Source organism: Propithecus coquereli, unplaced genomic scaffold (assembly GCF_000956105.1).
Source record: "Propithecus coquereli isolate 6110/MARCELLA unplaced genomic scaffold, Pcoq_1.0 Scaffold216, whole genome shotgun sequence".
Lineage (NCBI taxonomy): Eukaryota > Metazoa > Chordata > Mammalia > Primates > Indriidae > Propithecus > Propithecus coquereli.
In genome coordinates this window covers 2,233,519-2,252,308 of record NW_012146745.1, presented here as the reverse complement: position 1 = coordinate 2,252,308, position 18,790 = coordinate 2,233,519, and the positions used below count along the sequence as shown (strand labels likewise).

The window sequence follows — 18,790 nt, the reverse complement described above, 5'->3', positions numbered from 1 at the left end:
CTCCTCCCCCCTCCCACCTGCCCGATCCCCATAAATTCACACCTCGTAGGTGTGGTGCGCACGGTCTGGGATGGGCACTGCTTGTAGTTCTGACTTGGACGGTGCAAGTGCAATAGATGTAACGCAAATGTTTTTACCCTGTAAAAATGTTGAAACAAATAAATAAATAAATAAAAGGCGGAGCTAATCATGTTCTGTCCCTGCTTTAAAGAACTCTAAAGGTCTTGCCGTGGTTCGCGGGACCTTTCGGGATCTGGCTGCCTTTTTAGCATCAATCTTTCCACTTCCTTCCGACTCTCATGAACTACTTCCCCTCTTTCCTGGGCCACTGGGCCTTCATAACAATGGCTGCCTCTACCTTCTCTGCCACCTTCATCTCTAGGTCTTGGTACAGATGTCCATTCTGGGAAGACTTCTCCAACACCCCAACTTCTGGCGGGGTTCTCCTGTCCATGGGCTCCCATGGGACCTTTACTTTCACTATGGCAGCACCTGCTGACTACTGCTCCTATTGGCTCCCCTAACAAGCCACAGACTCTGTAAGAGTAGACACGTTGTCTGAGCTTGTTCAGCCTCATATTCCAGCTATTCAGCACAGGGCCTAGATTTAGTAGTTGTTCGGTAAATCCTTTCTGAATTGACGAGTGTGTCCCTCTCTCTTGTAAAGTCAAAATGTAAAGGATTTTCAATGATCAATGTTTTTAAAGGATCAGTTAGCCTTTCCTATTTCAATAAAACAGAAAGTCATGAGTTAAGTTTGGTGCATGTGTATTGTCAAAAGCCACTGACTTCTGGGATGTGTGTGTGTGTCTGCAAGTGTATGTATGACATGTTACAGAAAGAGTGTTTTGCTTGAGAACAGGATTTAAGGAAACCTTTTAAAATGTTCTAAAGCGATGGAGGAAAGAACTTTAAGAGAAGAGAGAAGAAACACAAAAGAATGACTAAAATACTGGATGACTTCACGAGTTTTTACCATTAGCAGAGACATATTGTGTCTGCTCCAGTTACCCACAATGACCACTTTTCCCGGGAAAAGCTTCCTATTTTTAACCCCAACGTAATGCCAGTGGAATTACACTGCCCATTCCTACTCAGGCCCCGAGAGCTTATCATCGTAGAGTATTTTTGCCAAGAGCCTGTTCTGCCTTTAGTCACCATACAAAGAGTTGTCAAAGAGAGAGGGGGAGAAAGATGTACTGGACATATTTTTTCTCATGCTGCAGGAGGAGTATATAGAGGCGTCAGGTCCTACACACTACTCTATGAAGTTTAGCTCTTTCAGATATAACTGGACCCTGCGGTTTAAGAGGATTCCACAGCAGGGCCATATCAGTGAACCTGGGAGAGGGGAAGAATGAGGCATTCTCTGCCTTATTTTCCATTTAGAGTACATCTCCACCATGAATATAATCAATATATAATATAATATATCAATATCGAGTGAGCACTTGCTAATATGCAAGATGATGTGCTACGTTGCAGTCTCACTGAGAAAGGCATGATACTTGCCTTCTGGGATCTCTGTTCAGCTAAGGAAATATAAAGTATGCTCTGTATTATATATACGTATGTATATATGCTTATATATAATATGCTATTATACTATCTATTTTTGCTATTATCCTTGTTGATGCATATTTGAAACTCATATAGATATCTTCTTAAATATCTAGAATTATTGTTGGGAAATATTGCCAAAGCAGATTCACATATATTATCTGTTTAGATTAGACTAGGGCTTCAAATGTAGGGGCTCGTTTTAGGCTGGAGTGATCAGTGAGGGCTTCACAGAAGAGGTGTGATAGAAAAAGGGCCTTGGATATCACTCAGAATTTTGATAATTGAAGATGAAAGGGGAGGACAGCATAAGCAAAGCAGACAGGTGAAAAATAAAAAACAGAGGCATGCTTGATGTCAATGAGCAAATCAGTCTAGTTCAGTCAGTGCTGCAGTGGTGCTGGTATAAGCCTGGGAGAGGGCGGGGCCTGATCAGAGGGTTTTGAGTGGCCACTTTAAAGGAAACCTACAGGTTTCCTACGGGTAGGCCACAGGGAATCAAGAGTGAACAGAATCCACATCATTGCAATTGTGAATTGTGCTGCTATAAACATTTGAGTGCAGGTGTCTTTTTGATAAAATGACTTCTTTTCCTTTGGGTAAATACCTAATAGCGGGATTGCTGGATCAAATGGCAGGTCTACTTTTAGTTCTTTGAGGAATCTCCATACTGTTTTCTGTAGAGGTTGTACTAATTTGCAGTCCCACCAACAGTGTATAAGCATTCCTTTCTCTCTGCATCCACACCAGCTTCTATTGTTTGAACATTAATTTTGATGTTGTACAGAGTGGTCTAGAATGGATGTGATATTAGAGGAAGGAAAATACGAAGACATTGTAGAACATCAGAAATACAGTAAAAAGAATCTATTCCAGATAGTGGCAGTGGAAAGGGAAAAAGATTTTGTGAAAGAAGATTCTGTAGAAGTTGGTGACTACTTGAGTGGTTAGGTATCTAGCCATAGTTTAAAGCTAAGCAACTAGTAGAATTATTGTGGCATGAGTAGAAAAGAAAATTAAATTAGAATGGGGATCTGGGTTGGGTGGGAGGATTAAATGAAATATATAACTTGTGGATTTGAGGTAATAAAGGCCACATTAGTTTCTTGGGGCTGCCAGAACAGAGTACCAAAAGCTGGGAGGCTTAAACAACAGATATTGACTGTCTCACTGTTCTGGAGGCCAGATGTCCAAGATCAAGAGTTGGCAGGGTTGATCCTTCTGAGGACTGTGAAGGGGAATCTATTCCAAGTCTCTCTCCTAGCTTCTGGTAGCTCAGATGTGGCTTGGCTTGTAGCTAGAATTCACCCTGAGTCTCACATCATCCTCCCTCTGTGTGTGTCTGTCTCTGTGTCCAAATTTCCCCTTTTCATAAGGACACAGTCATAATGGATTTGGGCCCACTCTAATGACCTCATCTTAACTTGATCCTCTGCAAAGACCCTACTTCCAGATAAGGTCACTATCACAGGAACTGGGGTTTAGGACTTCAGCATCTTTTAGGAAGACACAATTCAACCCATAACAGTGGCTATCCCAGTAGACATGTTCAAAAAGTGCAAGAAAATAAAAGGGGGGTGAGATTCAGATATAGAAATCATTTGTATTAAGACAATCATTGAAATAATGAGAATGTATTTGATCTTTAAGATTGTGGTAATTCAGAGGAGGGGTGGTTCAATTTAGTATTCTGCTTAATATAAGAAATGCCTTGTTAACGTCTCTGCAAAGTGACACTTTAGCTTCTGCTTGAATATTTCTAGTGGTAGGGAAGTTATTTCTTAAAAACTAAAATTTAGTAAGATTTTCTATATCTTGAGGCAAAATATGGCTCTGCATAATTTTACTCACTGGCCCCAACCCTTCCCTCTGGAGCTACACAGAGCTAGCCTCTTCCATGCAATCAAATTGCAAATATTTAAACAGTTTTCAGGCTGCCCCCACTCCTGCCCTCTGGGCTAAATCGTCACCATTTTCTCTACCAGTCTTCACATGGCATGGCTGCCAGATCACCCTTTTTTTCAATCTGCTTCTTCCGGGAATGTCTCTCAAAGTTCCAATGACCTTAAAGAAGGATAGCACTGACCGAGTCCTTATAAATATGTGATTATACACATTTTTTATTTACCTTATACAAATCTCATGAGAGATTTATCAAATGTCCTGTCAAATCAAGATGCAATCTCTCCAAAGAGTTGTCCTGCTCTAGGAAATCCAACAAAATAACCAGAGCAACAACAAAAGAAATGTGATTAGTTTTGCATGGATTTTTTTCCTAGTGAGCCCATGGTGGTTTCTAGTAATCACCTCTTTCTTATCTAAGTAGTAAAAATTTGTTTATTATTATTTGTTTATTGTTATTTAAAAATGTATTGAAAATATTTTGGGGAATTAACACTGAGCTAGCTAATCTAGTTTCCAAGTCTCTCCTTTTTCCTCTACCAGAAATTGAAATATCTTTCAGTCTTTAGCCTTTTTGCACTGCTCCATTATCTACAAAGTCTGGTGCTGATTTTTATGCAGGCACCAAAACAAGTCTTTTGAGGATCTTAGGGCATACTTCTTGTGATTCTGAAGATTAATTCATTCAAAAGCAATTCTTGCATGTTTCGTCAGTCCTCTAGGATTTCTAATTTCTAATGGTCATTTTTATTTGGCTGGAATATATCTTTCCTGACTTTTCTACTTTGAGAATGAAAAATCAAATATTGAAAACACAGTTGGAATGTCACCTCTGAATCAGTCAAGATTTAGTTGCAGAAAAAAGAAACCGCTGTAGCTTAGCTATTTTAATCAAAAAAGGGTGAAATATAGGAATTGAGTTGCTTACAAAATCTTTGTAAGGGCTAGGGTTTAAGGATTGAAGCATCTAGGAATATCTCTCAGAGCAACACTGCAGAGCTGGCCTGCAAGTGGAGCTGCCACAGACAGGGAGGTGGGAATCCTGAGGTCCCCGTTAGAATTACCAGTTTCAGGAACACATGGCCCAGCTGCTATCTGGAGATGAAGACCCCACTGATGCCATTACTGACTCACACTGTGACCCACGCCAACAAAGACTGTTTGCCTCTCCAAACCTGCACCGTCAGTGGCTGGATGTTAGAGCACTGTTGCCAGCCATGCTTGCAGGCAGAGCAAATGTGAATAGCTAGAAAGAAGGTCTTCATCTTACTGTCACCTTCTGACTCTAATGAGAGCACAACTGATGGTAGACTCTTAATCATACCCAAATCCCTGGGTGCAAAGGAGCTGAAGAAATGTAAAAGTTAACTTTTCTGTCCTCCAGAACGGTGAGACACACTAGGAAGAGGGTGGGATGGATGTGAGCAAACCAATTCACAACATCCCTCACAGACTTCCACAGTGCCTTGTCGGCGTCCGATTCTCTAAGTGTGTTTTTCACTCCATCCTCCATTCTCGCATGCCATGTTGTGTAGACCTCTATTATAGTGCCCGTGACCTCGTGTTCTAATGATTTGTTTCCATGATAGTCTTCCTCACTGCGCTTCTTGGAAGCAAGAGCCATGTCTTATGTATCTTTCCATGTCCAGGCCCAATAAAGTGACTCTCAGATAATAGGGAAACCAATTTGAGAATAAAAGAATGTGTGCTTTAAGGTTAGAAAAACTTCAGTTTAAAACGTTCCTCCAAAACTTACAAACTGTGTGATTTTGAGCAAAATGCTTAATCTGCGCAAGCCTTAGTTTCTTGTCTGTAAAATGGAATAATTATGTTAGCCTCATAATGCTGTCATAAGATTTGCATCTGTCATACGGTTGTGACTGAATTAATTGAGATCACTATTAATATTAGGGGCAAATACATAGTGCCAGGAAAATGAATTATTGAATGGGTTTCCACTTAAATGATTATTCATCTTGGCAGCAAGACAGACTTCTGAGAGTCCAGCTTTATTTCTCCTTCTGTATCATTATACTCTTTCTATTTTGCTTAATATTCTGAAAAATAGGAATTTTAAAATACATCATTCTTTGCATTTTTTATGTTTATGTTGGTTCTGGGCTATATCTTTTTTTTTACCCTATTTAATTTTTTACAGTTTTATGCTATTCTTCTTCTAAAATCTACATGTGTTCTCTTAAAATTTTAGCTCCCCAGAGAGTTCCATTACAGAATCTGGTTATTTCTGATGCTGTATATCTACTTTCTGCTTTATTTGAACAAGTGAGAATTAAAAGCAAACTATCATATATTTTTGCCATTTCCTGAACTTTTTGAGAGTCAAGAAAAATATTTATCAGAAGTGCTGCCATTGTTATTATTAGAACCAGCCTTTTGGTCAGGATAGTCTCACTTGAAGTTCTGGGTCATCCCTACAGCGTTCTTCTGTGTCAATTTTGGAATCCGCTATTGGAAGATATCGCACGATTCTTTGTCTGACCAGGCCATCTGTAGTTTGTGCCTGTTAGAGTTTCACTTCTATTTTATTTTAACTAAAAAGTTCCCATCATGGGTTTACTTCAGGTCTTGGATGTAACTGTGTTCGCTTCCTGTTTGCACTGTGATACTGCCTCAGTTTCATTTTACTTGCTCCTTTTACACCAGGTGTGCCCCTTCCTTACACATAGTCAATGATCAGCTCCCCTTCAAGTCTGGAAGATGATACTTGCTTTCCTATATTATGTTTGTGAACTTTGTTGCTGGCTAGGTAGACATCTGGAGCCATCGGTATTGTCATTCATAATATGGTTTATTGAATGCTTATGAAAACTTATGAAAACTTTACAAATGTTGCTCACTTTTTCCTCCCAATAATTATTTGAGGTAGGTACTTTCATTGTTCCCATTTTACAGTTGAGGAAACAGGTGTAATGATGGTAGGTACCTTGTCAATGCCACATGACCATTGAGTGGAAAAGGTGAGACTTGTGACCAAGCTATGCTGGCCTGAGAGCCTGTGCCCCTCAGGACTCTGGCAGACTCCCTGCCCTTGACCTTTGGTTTGGTCACTTTCTCTCAAGCTCCACTGAGTGTCTCTTCCACTACACTTTTCTTTTCTGTATCCATATTTTGTTCTTCCAAGTATTTTGACCTAATGAGTTATGTGACTATTCTCACTGCCCCCCCCACACCAATAAGTTTTACTGTATGGCTCTCTTGATATACGGCAGGTAAAATACTACCAAGAACTGAAGGGGCAGGATGCACCCTTTTCCTCCTCTTGAGTCCTTAATTCTGACATCACAGGTCAGAGTCTTTTAAAACAAATCCTTTCCTTTGTTGCCATCTTTTGAAGCCAAATGTTCACTCCCTTCATGCTTGTTTATTTCCAAAAAATATTACATTGCAGTGAAAAGAGATGTATTATTTTTCTATTCCTGCTGTAACAAGTTACCACAAGCATAGTGGCTTAAGTTCACATGAATTTACCTTACAGTTCTGTAGGTCAGAAGTTTAACACAGGTCTCACTGGGCTAAGGTCAAGGTGTTAGCAACGCTGCGTATCTTTCTAGAAGTTCTAGAGGACAATCTGTTTCCTTGCGTTTTCCTGTTCCTAGAGGTCACCCACAGTGTTTGGCTCCCGGCTCTTCCTCCTTCTTCACAGCCCGCACTGTGGCAGCTCTCAGGTCCCATGTCCATCACCGCATCTCTATCTCTGACCACAGGCGGGAAAAGTTCTTTGCTTTCAAGGATTCATATAATTAGATTGGGTCCACTCAGATAATTCAGAATAATCTCCACATCCCAAGGTCTGTGCACTCTCAGTCACATCTGCAGAGTTTTTTGTTCGTTTGTTTGCCATGTAAGGTAACATATTCCCACATTCTGGAGATTAGGACATGGATATCTTTGGGGGCCAAAGAAGATATTAAGATAGCAGACTTCAAGTCCTTTCAACTTCCAATTACTTCTTTTATTTCAATCTTAAGTTCTTATAAAACATAAATATTTCTAGAGAAAGATTTCATTTACCCCAGTAGTATAAATTATCAAAAGTGAGTTAATATTTTGGGTGTAATAGGTCTCATCAGGTTCTCCATGTCTGAATTTCAAGAAACAAATATATTCCCATCTGAGGATGTCTTGGCAATGATGATATCTGCTCTCTTGTGTGGCCTTCAGATGGGAAATAATAATCACCACTATGTTCCTTCTTCCTGGGGTCATTAGCAGGTGGCTAATGGTTACACTGAGGGAGTGGAGTGAAGAAGAAGGAGGAATCCTGGTTTTTCTACTCGTGTCATAGGGAGGATGATAGGAGTAGCACAGGTTCAGAGAGGGACCCAGGAAGAGAAGCAGGGGTAGGGAAGATTGTGAGTGTAGTGTTGAGAAATTGAACTACAGTCCACATAACGCTGTGGGCACGAGTGAGACCATACTACCATTAATAATCCAATTGCATTAGCTCAATGCATAACTATAAAATCTTATCCTCATACAATGCTCCCTTTCTCTAGTATTTCTGGGAGTCTTCAGAAGGGTGTGCTTTAAAAAGTATGCCCACCAGTCTCTGTGGTTCTCTTGTTGTTCGCCGTTGAACACTGGCAATGGCATTTACCTTGTCTACTGATACTCAGCATTTCCAGATGATATTCTGCCCTCACTATTTCTCTGGAGAGAAGCCAGCTTCTCAGGGAGTTGGCTTCTGATGCAAGCCAAGGCTGTAAAGCTCTGAAGTGCCAGAATGGTGCTGACATTCCTTAATTCTTGCCAGAAATGGAGAGGGTAGCCTTTATCCTCAATTGGTGCTACATTTTATTATTAAGCTTTAACGCAAAATTCCTTGTGTGTCTTGGAATCCACAACTTTTTTTTTTTTTTTATGAAAAGTTCTTTTAGTTTCTTCCTAAGAAGCTCAAAATCCAATTTGTAAAATTAGGTATGGGACAAAATGCCAATGTATTCTTTCCCTTGTCCTTGATTTTTTTTCTTTTATCTTTCCATAGACACAGGTACACATGTCCTCTGTATTTAACCAAAACTCAACTCTTCTGCAAATCTTCTCATGGAAAAAGATGTCCAGAGATTCACCAGCTGGCCCACTATGTCGGATGCACTGAAATTCACTATGTCTGATTTCTTTTGAGCTCAGGTAGAACCACCCACCACATTGACATGTTGACTTCAAGATGTCTGTGGAAAACCAGGTAGAGATATTGAATTGCTAGAAAGAAACAAGAATCTAATTTTGGAGGAGAGGCAGGACTAGATACATTTATATATTTGGGAGTTATCCAAATAGTGATGGTGAACATGGAGAGTAAGAAAAGAATGGGCCACCAACAGAACCCTGAAGAATAACTTTTAAGAATTAGAAGGGGAAAGAGGAACCTACAAAGAGAGTGACAATCAGCAGTCTCAAAAACAGGAGGAGAACCAGGAAAGAGTGTTGTAATCAAAGCAAAAGAAGTATAGAATTTTAAGAAGGAAGCAGTAACTAATGATATATAAAGGAGCAAAAGTTTCCAATAGAAGAATGACTGAATTTTTTTTTTATTTTGTGAGCAGGGAAAATCAAGAGGTCAATGACAACTTTAATGAAAGCAATTTCGATAAATTGGTGCAGATGAAAGCCATGTTATAATGGTATTAGGAGGTACATGGAAAAAAAAGTGAATGGGAGATGGGGAAATTATTCTTTTAAGAAGTTTGAATTGGAAACGAAGAAGGAAAAATTAAGGGTGTTAGCTATGATTTGCTCAGAAAGCCTCATCCTGTGGGACAAGGGGAAAGAATAAAAATAGGAAAGAAGATAAATAAGTTTAAGTGAGAGAGAGAGAGAGAGAGAGAGGGAGAGAAAGAGGGAGAGGGAGAGTGATAGGGTTCATGATTAATGGCCTCCACTTTACCATCAAAGAAGGGGGTACGATCATCTACTAGGAGTCAAGGGAGTAAGACATTGAGGTGAGGGGGATAGGAGAATACTGAAAATTTTGAATGATCCCTGGATAGGAGATGACTATAAACAAGTGAAAGTACAGACGGGTGAAATGAAGATCTGCATGAGATCAGAAATTAAAAAACAAGTCTGAGCAAGGGTGATAATGAGAATGGATGGCCAAAGTGGGATGAGGCAAAGGTCCTCAGAGGTAAAGACCTTAGGAATAAGACTGTGTCTTCGGTGGAAATGTCACCTAAGTGTTAAAATTTCCTCAGGTGAGGACAGGAGGAGAGAAGGCTAAGTTTTGAAATTGTGTTGGGTGGCTGGGAGAATTCTAGTTGGTGCTCTTGGGGCCTCCACACCCCAAGTGTGGACAGGTGAAAGGGCTGGGAGCAGGTCAAAGGTGACATTCCCCAGGAAGAGGAAGTACAGTGGCAGATGGGGTGGGGGTTGGGATGGCAGGGATCCCTTCTGTGTATCTTGGGTAGAGAGCCATGTTTTTCAGCAATGGCAGAAACGTTTGGGTTTAAACAAACCCCTAAAATATTCTAGCTTTGGCACAAATTGTTTCAGTGAAGGGAACTGGCTGAGGGTCTTTGGGGGCCTCTGTTTTCATCCTCCTGGAGGCTGCCTCACTCTGTGGGAAGTGGGGCTGTGGCTCCCAATCTCAGGGTGCACATCCAGCCTGATGCCTTGTTTTTCAGCGTGCCAATTTTTGATACTTGTTCAACTACCCTCATACGGCTCAGGATCTTTTTCTTTTTTCTGGATTCCTTCTTGGATTATTGTTTCTATAATGGAGTTATTTAACTGCCTAATAAAATAGGGCACAGTCATTCTTTATACCCTTTTATTTTACTTCGTCAGGAACTAAGCAATAGTTGGAGTTTGGGTCTGCCTGGGGGTTGGCAGTCAGGGGGCATGGCAGAAACCAGCATGAATGCACCAAGTCTGGGGATGATGAGTCACAGTGGACTGGAAACCAGGCGATGGCTATTCCCAAACCAGTAGGTCACAGTCACAAGATGGAAAAGCAGGTTTGTGTTCTTCCAGAGGGCATGTCGGAAATAACGGGTTTGAGCAATGCGGCAGAACATCTTGGTATGTCAGCCTCGAGTAGTGCCTGTTTCTGAAACAATTTTTATAGAAATCAAGACAAAACTTTACTTCTGTCTGTCCAAATCCATCAGGGAGACATGTGTATAAGTATCTCTACCTAGAGTGTGGAGAGTATAAGCAAAGGTTGATTTTGGCAGAAATCAATCAGAATAATAATGCAGTTCATCTCTTTTTAACCTATAGTTCTGGTCATGTGCATGACCTTATTATGCATTTTACTGCCTTTCTGTATGGCATTTTACCTTCTCTTGAATATTAAGCTCATTTGGATGACAAGTCTGTCTCTTAATACATCATTTCTTAAAGAAGATGGTTCAGAGCTTACCATCTTTATTCATCTTTCCCTATGCTAAGTGTGAACCAGGCTCTGGTCATATTAGTAGAGAAGCTAAGACATTTATCTTCATTAGCTCTGATTAACCTGTGAAAGGGTACACATGTGTTGTAACAGGCAGGGTATTCTGCATGGAAGGCAAACACCTCGATGCTTTTACCCTCTTTGGTTTAGGGAATGATCAGGACACCAGTCTTTGTTTCCAGCAAAACAAGTCTTCCCTTTATCCGTTCAATGAATGACTCTCTGCAGCATTTTGAAATACATTCTTTCCCTTATACTTGCTGACTTCTGTCTGTATCTCTGTGGAGTGCAGGAGTCTGAGCAACCACACCCAGTTTGCATGACATAAATTCTCTCTTCTGGAAGGATAATTTATGGCTAGAGAAAGGACTGGGCAAGGAAGAAAAGGGGGATGAGTAGAACCAGCTAATGAGGTTGGTGGTAGGGGAGGAGGCCTCTTGGCGGGTGCTCAAGGGAAATTAGTGGAACTGCTGGGTTGAGGGAGGACAGAGGATGGTGGCCAAGGCTGGTAAAAGGCAGGCAGAGAAGCCAGAAACACACAGATAGCACAAGGAAACCATGCCAGGGACAGGGGATTGGGAAAGTGCAGGAGGAGAAGGGAGAATATTGTCAAGTTACCAACTCCCAATTTTAACTGGAACCCTGGACTAGGAACAGAGAAAGGGCAAGACTTTTCTTGCTTGGTACCTGGAGCTGAGGGCAGGTAGGCTCAGTCTCTAATTCTCTCTTGTCCCTTTGCCTCTCTTTTCTTCTTTCCCCTTCCTCTTCCTCTCTCTTTCTTCTGGCTTATTGAAACATCTCCCTGTTGAGGAGTTACTTGATGTCATCATCGTCCCCAAACCATCAATTTGTCAATGAAGAAAATGATGGTTATTTCTAATAAAGGAGAAAGGGAAAGGGGATGTGACTAATGTCTAGGAAGAACCAGGCAACCGTTCAAAAAACAATGTGTCTTCAGGAAAGCAGCAGAAGGAATATCCCTCTGATCACATATGACATCACTTCATGGAGTTCGGATGATTTCTTGTAACCGAGAACTACTTTTCCAAGATGCTATAAATCAGTAAAAATAGTACTTTAAAAGCCCTTTTCTCCCAAGGATTTTTGATGATTCTAAAGCAAGATCATTTTTGCTTCTTTACTTTCATTCCCTTTTTTGGTCCTGTTCCGAAGAATACAAAGCAATGTTTGGAATCCCTGGTACTCAGGTGCTTTTTGTCTGCACTTCCTGCACGAGGATGAAACAGGCGGCATCAGTAGAAGAGCATGGAGAGGAGAAGGGTCACCCGGTCCTGACGTGAGAGTGTCTGAGCTGAGAGATGACCAGCCACAATGAAGCAGAATCTGTGAGGGAAATTTCCAGCCTGTGTTGAGAGGGCTGTCTGCTCAGCTGAAGCTGTAACAGGAACACGCCTCTCTGGAATGCAGAACATGGCCACTGTGGGAAGCATCCAGTCTAAGGGACCACTGAGCTCTGGTTGAGTTGTTCCTTTTTAAAACAACTCTTCAGTGAGAATATTAAGGCTCTATTTTCTCGTGGTAAAGTCTTAAGTTTCACTGATGCCAGGAAGCTAAAGGTCTTTGACCGTATGTGAGTTTATAAAGAGACCAAATGCTCGTTTCCTTTTTTATAGGCCGCAGGGCATGTGTTTTTAATAGATCTTAAATTCCGTGCTTCAGTGCAAACATAATATTGCCTGGTGCTTTGACGGACACCAATAAAGACACTTGGTGAGTGTCCTGAGGTGTAGCAGTAGGGGTGGAGTTTCTGTGGATTAAGGGCCTACCATGACAGTATATACAGTCACCATTCTTTGCAGTAGCTTTAGGGTGTTCTTCCCTACCTATGACCCATCTCATTTTTTCCTCTTTCACTTGATGTTTGCTATTTCCCCTTTTCTTTTAAAAAATAATGCTTGAAGTAAGCATGTGCTGAGATGGAGATTCCAGGGGACCTGCTCCCGTAATAAGGATCCCACAATGTGATGGAAAAAAAAACAGAGACTGAGAGTTGGAAGGTCTTCTTCACCATGGCCTGAGGATAATTCTCAAGGCAAAACATTAGCAGTAGCATTGGATTTATGTTGAAGAAATAATCAGGGTGTGGATTGGGGAATTGAGTATGATGTCTAATACGGAGTATTCATACAAATATTATAGTGTTTTAAAAAGTCCAGATACTATTTATCTTGGATGTACACCGTTGCCTTTTTTCCTGGTCTTCAGGACAGTCTGACCTCTGCATCTCTGTCCCTCCAAAAGGCAGTGCTGGCTGAGAGTGTCGTCAGAGTCTGCTTAGGTCTGGCTCTGCTGTCCTCTAAGGGCCAGTTCCCTGGTGTGACGTTTTATCTTCCTGCCTGCTCTCCAGGGCCTACATGAGTGTGAAGGAGCTGAAGGAGGCCCTGCAGCTGAACAGCACGCACTTCCTCAATGTCTACTTCGCCAGCTCCGTGCGGGAGGACCTTGCAGGTGCAGCCACCTGGCCTTGGGACAAGGAGGCCATCAGTCACCTGGGTAAGTGAAATGAAGGACAAATATGGTAGAAAAGACAAGGAGGTCTGGAGGAAGTTTGTGAAAGTGAGTTTGGGGAAAAAAGAAAGAAAGAGAAAAAAATAATTTTACTCACTGAATTAACTGCTGTGGGGTGAGAATGACTTTTAGGAGAGTCTGCCAAAATTTTCAATGTAGACAAGTAAGAGGTATTAGAGCAAACAGTGACAAATACCCAGGACATTCTAGACTGAATCTATGACCTCGGTGTAGAAAAATTGCTAACATAGAATAAGATTCATTTTAACTCGTGGGACAGCCCCAAGGGGAAAACTACCAGGAAGGTGGCTAGACTGGGAAATCTGGTTTACCGTGATCACCATACCAGAAGACTGGTGGGTCCTTGCATAGATTGGGCTCCTGAGGAGACTCCAGGAAATTCAAGCAGTCAGGGCTTACCTGCTCACCTAGGAAAAGGGAGGACACCTTGACACTGCACGCAACTACTGACTATTTAAGAAAGATAATCCCTTTTATAGTGTCTTATTATTGTAAAGGGAATCTTACTGAGCAATCAGTGAGGGTCATTAAATCAGTTTAATAAAAATGTGGCTGAAGAGAAATTGTTGAACAAAGTTTGTATACATTTTCAAAAACTCTTAGATAGGATTCTACCAAAATTTATTTTAAAAATGAATTGCCATAATTGAGAGGAATATTTCATGTTGGAAGGAGAATGATGATAGAGACTAGATCATTTTATAAATGATTTAAACAAAGTTATGCAAAGTTAATCATCTTAGTAATCAAATATGAAGTAGAGAGAAATAAATTGAAGGAGGATCACAAAATGCTGTGTATGTCAAACACTGGGCATGACAGGGTCATTGTGGAATGGATCTAGAACATAGTGAATTGACGATCAAAGAAAATGTGAGCAAGTGTCCCCAGGATAGCTAGTGCTGTGGACTGGAGAAGGAGGAAGATGAGCTGTAGGTGAGCAATAGATGAAAAAATAGCACCGTTGTTCATGAAAGAGCCAGAACACAAAAATCCATGGAGTGAATCAAGTTGAGATCCAATTATATATAATTAAACATGTAGGGATCCAAACTGAATGCTTTGCTAGCGTACATAGCTGGATTTTATCGGCGCTACAGTATCTGATACAGTTTCAGGGCCCAGTGGTCCTTCTATCACTAAACTTTGCATTCCCAGTTCTTATACATAATAAAATCAGAAAGTTGTGATGTTAGTGGTGGCCTGAGGCTACCAAGACAAGAGTATTGCATGTGTTGATGACTTCTTTCCAGGTTCCCTAAATAAAGACCTGGTTTTTCCAGGGATCCAGTATGAACCAAAGAAGGTATTCAAGTCGTCTGCAATTATTGTAAGTGGATAACCAGAGAAAGAGGGGCTGCTGGGCAGAAGGAGGCATTTTGTTGAGCCTGTCCAACAAAAAGGACTTGTCAATCATAGGCTGCATTATATGGCTGATAGTTTCAGGAAAACTCCAAAGGATTTTTGAAAGGACTGACAGGGAAAGCTATAGATTTAATTCACGCATTTCCAATACAGCCAGGTAAACTGGAGATACTCCTGTACTTTCCAAATGAAAGTTAATGTGAGTCATTCTAGCCTTCCTGGTAGCAATGAGTGAACTAGAAGGTCATCTTCCAATAATCCATTTAGTAGTGAGTATGGGTGTCTTGAATTATCCTCATCAAAAGCAACAGTAGCCAAGAGGGCACATAACACTGTAAGAAAATACCTCCAAATTGGTGCCCATCGGAACCACCAAGGGTAAATTTTTGGTGTATGTGTGAGAGGTCCAGACAGCAAGGTTTCCCCAGCAACGGATCCCATGAGCCCTAGGTCTATCATTGGGAGCTGAATCTACTTAGTTAAAGAACCTTAAAAAGTGATCTTCCTGGCCATGATGGAGACAAATCTTGACCTCTTGATAAGAATTGTTGGGCAGGGACATATCACTGAATTTTTTCTAACTTTATTGGAGTTGAGCTTTGACAAGATTCATTTAAATACAAAAAACTGGATAAAATACTTCTAAAAATCACTTATTTGAAGGCATAAGATAGTGGCAACAAGGACTTGAGGGGTCCAATCCTAGAAAGAAGAAAGACACATTGAAGTAAGCCATATATACATATACACATATATACATACATATATATATATATATATATATATATATATATATAGTATATATATATTTCTTCCTCTCAGAGAAATTGCCAAATTCTCAGTAAAAGAAACAGAAGCAGAGTGGAGAACAGCAACCTAGAGCTTGCTTTAGTCTCACTGCTGTGAAGACAAAAATTAGAGTTCAGGCCTTCCAAGGCATCCAAGACTTGAGGGACCAAGATCCAAGGGAAATGGAAATCACAAACAATGAGCTTGATTCTTTGCCTATGATTTTCTTTTAAGATACTTGCTAATTACTAAACTATGCATTCTCAGGACCAGTGGCCAAGAAAACAAGTAGAAAATCACTTCCAAGAGATTAAAAAGCCAAACAGTGATTTTAGGAGTCTCATAACAGGAGAGAAAAAATTTGGAGTTGAGACCTTGTCAAGGAGAGCTCTGAGATGCCCTAGGTACAGGAGCAAACAGAAATAGTCTAGCTCACACAGAGCCTAAAATCCAGCCTGAAACATTCTTAATCCCTGTTTAGAGGAAGTTTATCTGACTATATTCTAACTGCCTAACAAAAGAAAGTTAAATATTCTTTGGAAGAAGACAAAATCATTAAGAGCCTCTACAAACTTTCATGCACAATGTCTTATTTGCAATCAATAAAAAATTACTAGTTATTCCAGGAGACAGGGTCATATGAGGTTAAATAAAACAAATAAATGACACAGACTCAGATTATCCAGATATTGGAGTTATTGGACACTGGCTTTAAGATAATTATGATAAATATGTAAAAATAAACTAAAAGATGCATAGTTTCTTCAGAGAACGGGAATCTATAGTAATGAATCAAATGGAAATTTTAGAACAAAATATACAAGTAACTAAAACTAAGAAATTAATAGATGATTTTATGAGCAGAAGAAAGAATTAAAGAACTAGACAATAGAAAATTTACAAATTGAAGCTCAGAAAGAGAAAAGGTGATGGAAAAATATAGAAAAGAGCTAGAAAACATTTGAGACTCGGTGAAAAATTTCTATTGTAAATTAGAGTTCCACAATATTCAAAGAGATAATGCCTAAGAATCCTGCAAACTGACAAAGGACATCAAACCACAGTTTCAAGATGTTTTGTAAACCCTAAACAGGATAAATTGAAAGAAAATATTTGCAGAACATGTATCTGGCAAATGACTAGTATCTAGAATATATAAAGAACTCTCAAAACTCAGCCATGAAGAAAGATGACTTAATGCCTTTTGCAACAATTTGGGTGGAACTGGAGACCATTATCCTAAGTGAAGTATCTGAAGAATGGAAAAACAAACACCACATGTACTCTCTATTAAATTGGAACTAACTGGTGAGCACACATGAGCACAGAGGGAAGTAAATCTTGATGGAAATCAAGCAAGGGGAAGGGAATGGGTAAAAACCTACCTAATAGGTACAATGAACACTATCTGGGTGGCAGGGATACTTCTAACTGTGACTCAAGCATTACAAAAACTATCCATGTAACCAAAAACATTTGTACCCCCTAATACTTTGAAGTAAAAAAAAAAAAACTCGATAGTAAAACAAATAAACATTTCAGTTAGAAATGGGCAAAGACATAAGCAGACATTTTATCAGAGAAGATATATAGATGGAAAATAAGCACATGAAAAAATGTTCACTGTAATTAACCATTAGAGAAATGCAAATTAAAACCACAGTGAGGTATAATTACATACCTATAATACATGCTAAAATAAAAAAAATAGTGGCAATACTAACTGCTGATGAGGATGCAGAAAAAGCATGCATTGCTGGTGGGAAGCTGAACCATCTGGAGAATACTTTGGCAATGTCCTATAAAACTAAACATGCACTTACTATATGATCCAGTAATTGGACTCCTGGTCGTTGATCTCAGAGAAATTAAAATATGTGTCCACTCAAAAACATGAATGTTCATAACAGCTTTATATGTAATAGCCCCAAACTGGAAATGACAAAAATGTCCTTTGGTGCTGACTGCTTTAATAAACTGTGGTACATCCACACAATGAAACACTATTCAACAATGAAAACGAACAAAGTACGAATACATGCAATGACTTAGATCTCAAGGGCATTATACTGAGTGAAGAATAGCCAATCCCAAAAAGCTACATGCTGTATGATTCCATTTATGTAGTATTCTCAAAGTGACAAAATTCTAGAGGTAGAGAACAAATTAATTAATAGTTTCCAGGGTTTGAGAATGAGGAGGGGATTGCTGGGGGTGGGGAGGAAGTGTACAGGTGTTTATGTGACGTAGAGGATAGCAGGTGGGAGATCTTAATAGTGATGGACCAGTTCTGTATCCTGATTGCGGTGGTGGTTACACAAATGTATACATGTGATAAAATTGAATGGCAGTACACATACACACACATACAAGTGCATGTAGAAACTGGTGAAATCTGGCTAAGGTCTTTGAGCTCTATGCATGAGCAGAGTGCTTTGCATATAGCATATGCTCTGTGGGTGCTCACTGAATGAAGGGATGGATGAATAAATGAGTAATGGTATTAAATTTAAATGGCTTCAAAAGAAATGTTTCAATTATTTCATGAATCATGGACTTATAATGAATTGCAAAAGAAGCAAGGGATATTTATATTTTATTCTTAAACCTTTGAGCAGTAACCATATTCCGCTATGACATGGTTCTTAATGTGCTTTTCAGAAGTAGAAGACTAGGCTGAACACAAATCTGACTTAATACGACATTGCTTGTGTTCTTATTTATTTCTTCCTGTTCAATCATAACTGTGATTGAACAAAGGAACCGTATTGACCTAAATCAGGTGTAGAGCAGCACAGACAGCTGCCTTAACATGCTAGGGAAGACATGTAGAATTTTCAAAGCAGAGCCTTTTCAAGACTCAGGATAGGATTATCTGTTTGTGTCAACACGTAAGGGCCCTACGTTTTGAGGGTCAGTTGAGTGACCTACCAGGCAAGCACACTACTCTGAAGTTTGAGGATTGAATCCAATTTCTGACTACCAGTGGCTTAAGTCACTGTGTGGAAAGACCAATATAATCTGTCATCTTGCTCTGCCATCAACACGATTTCTGCCTTGTAGTTTGATTTCGTACTTTCAAGTTGTGTGAGTGCAGGAAAGAGTTTTGTGTAAGTGGATGAATGAGCGAGATCCCCTTGAGCTCTAACGTTCAGGGGTGTGAACATCTTTAGCCAAAGCAAACAGCACCTGAACTGAAAATGTACC

The 18,790-nt window shown here is 40.0% G+C and overlaps 1 protein-coding gene across 1 annotated transcript in view; it reads left to right on the top strand.

The window, feature by feature from the left end:
* The window catches only part of PAPPA2 (pappalysin 2), a 288,939-nt gene that overhangs the window by 96,262 nt on the left and 173,887 nt on the right, over window positions 1-18,790 (top strand). Inside the window, exon 3 of the mRNA XM_012644643.1 lies at window positions 13,248-13,393. Within this exon, the coding sequence (XP_012500097.1) occupies window positions 13,248-13,393 (146 nt within the window). The remainder of the gene's footprint in view (window positions 1-13,247; window positions 13,394-18,790) is intronic.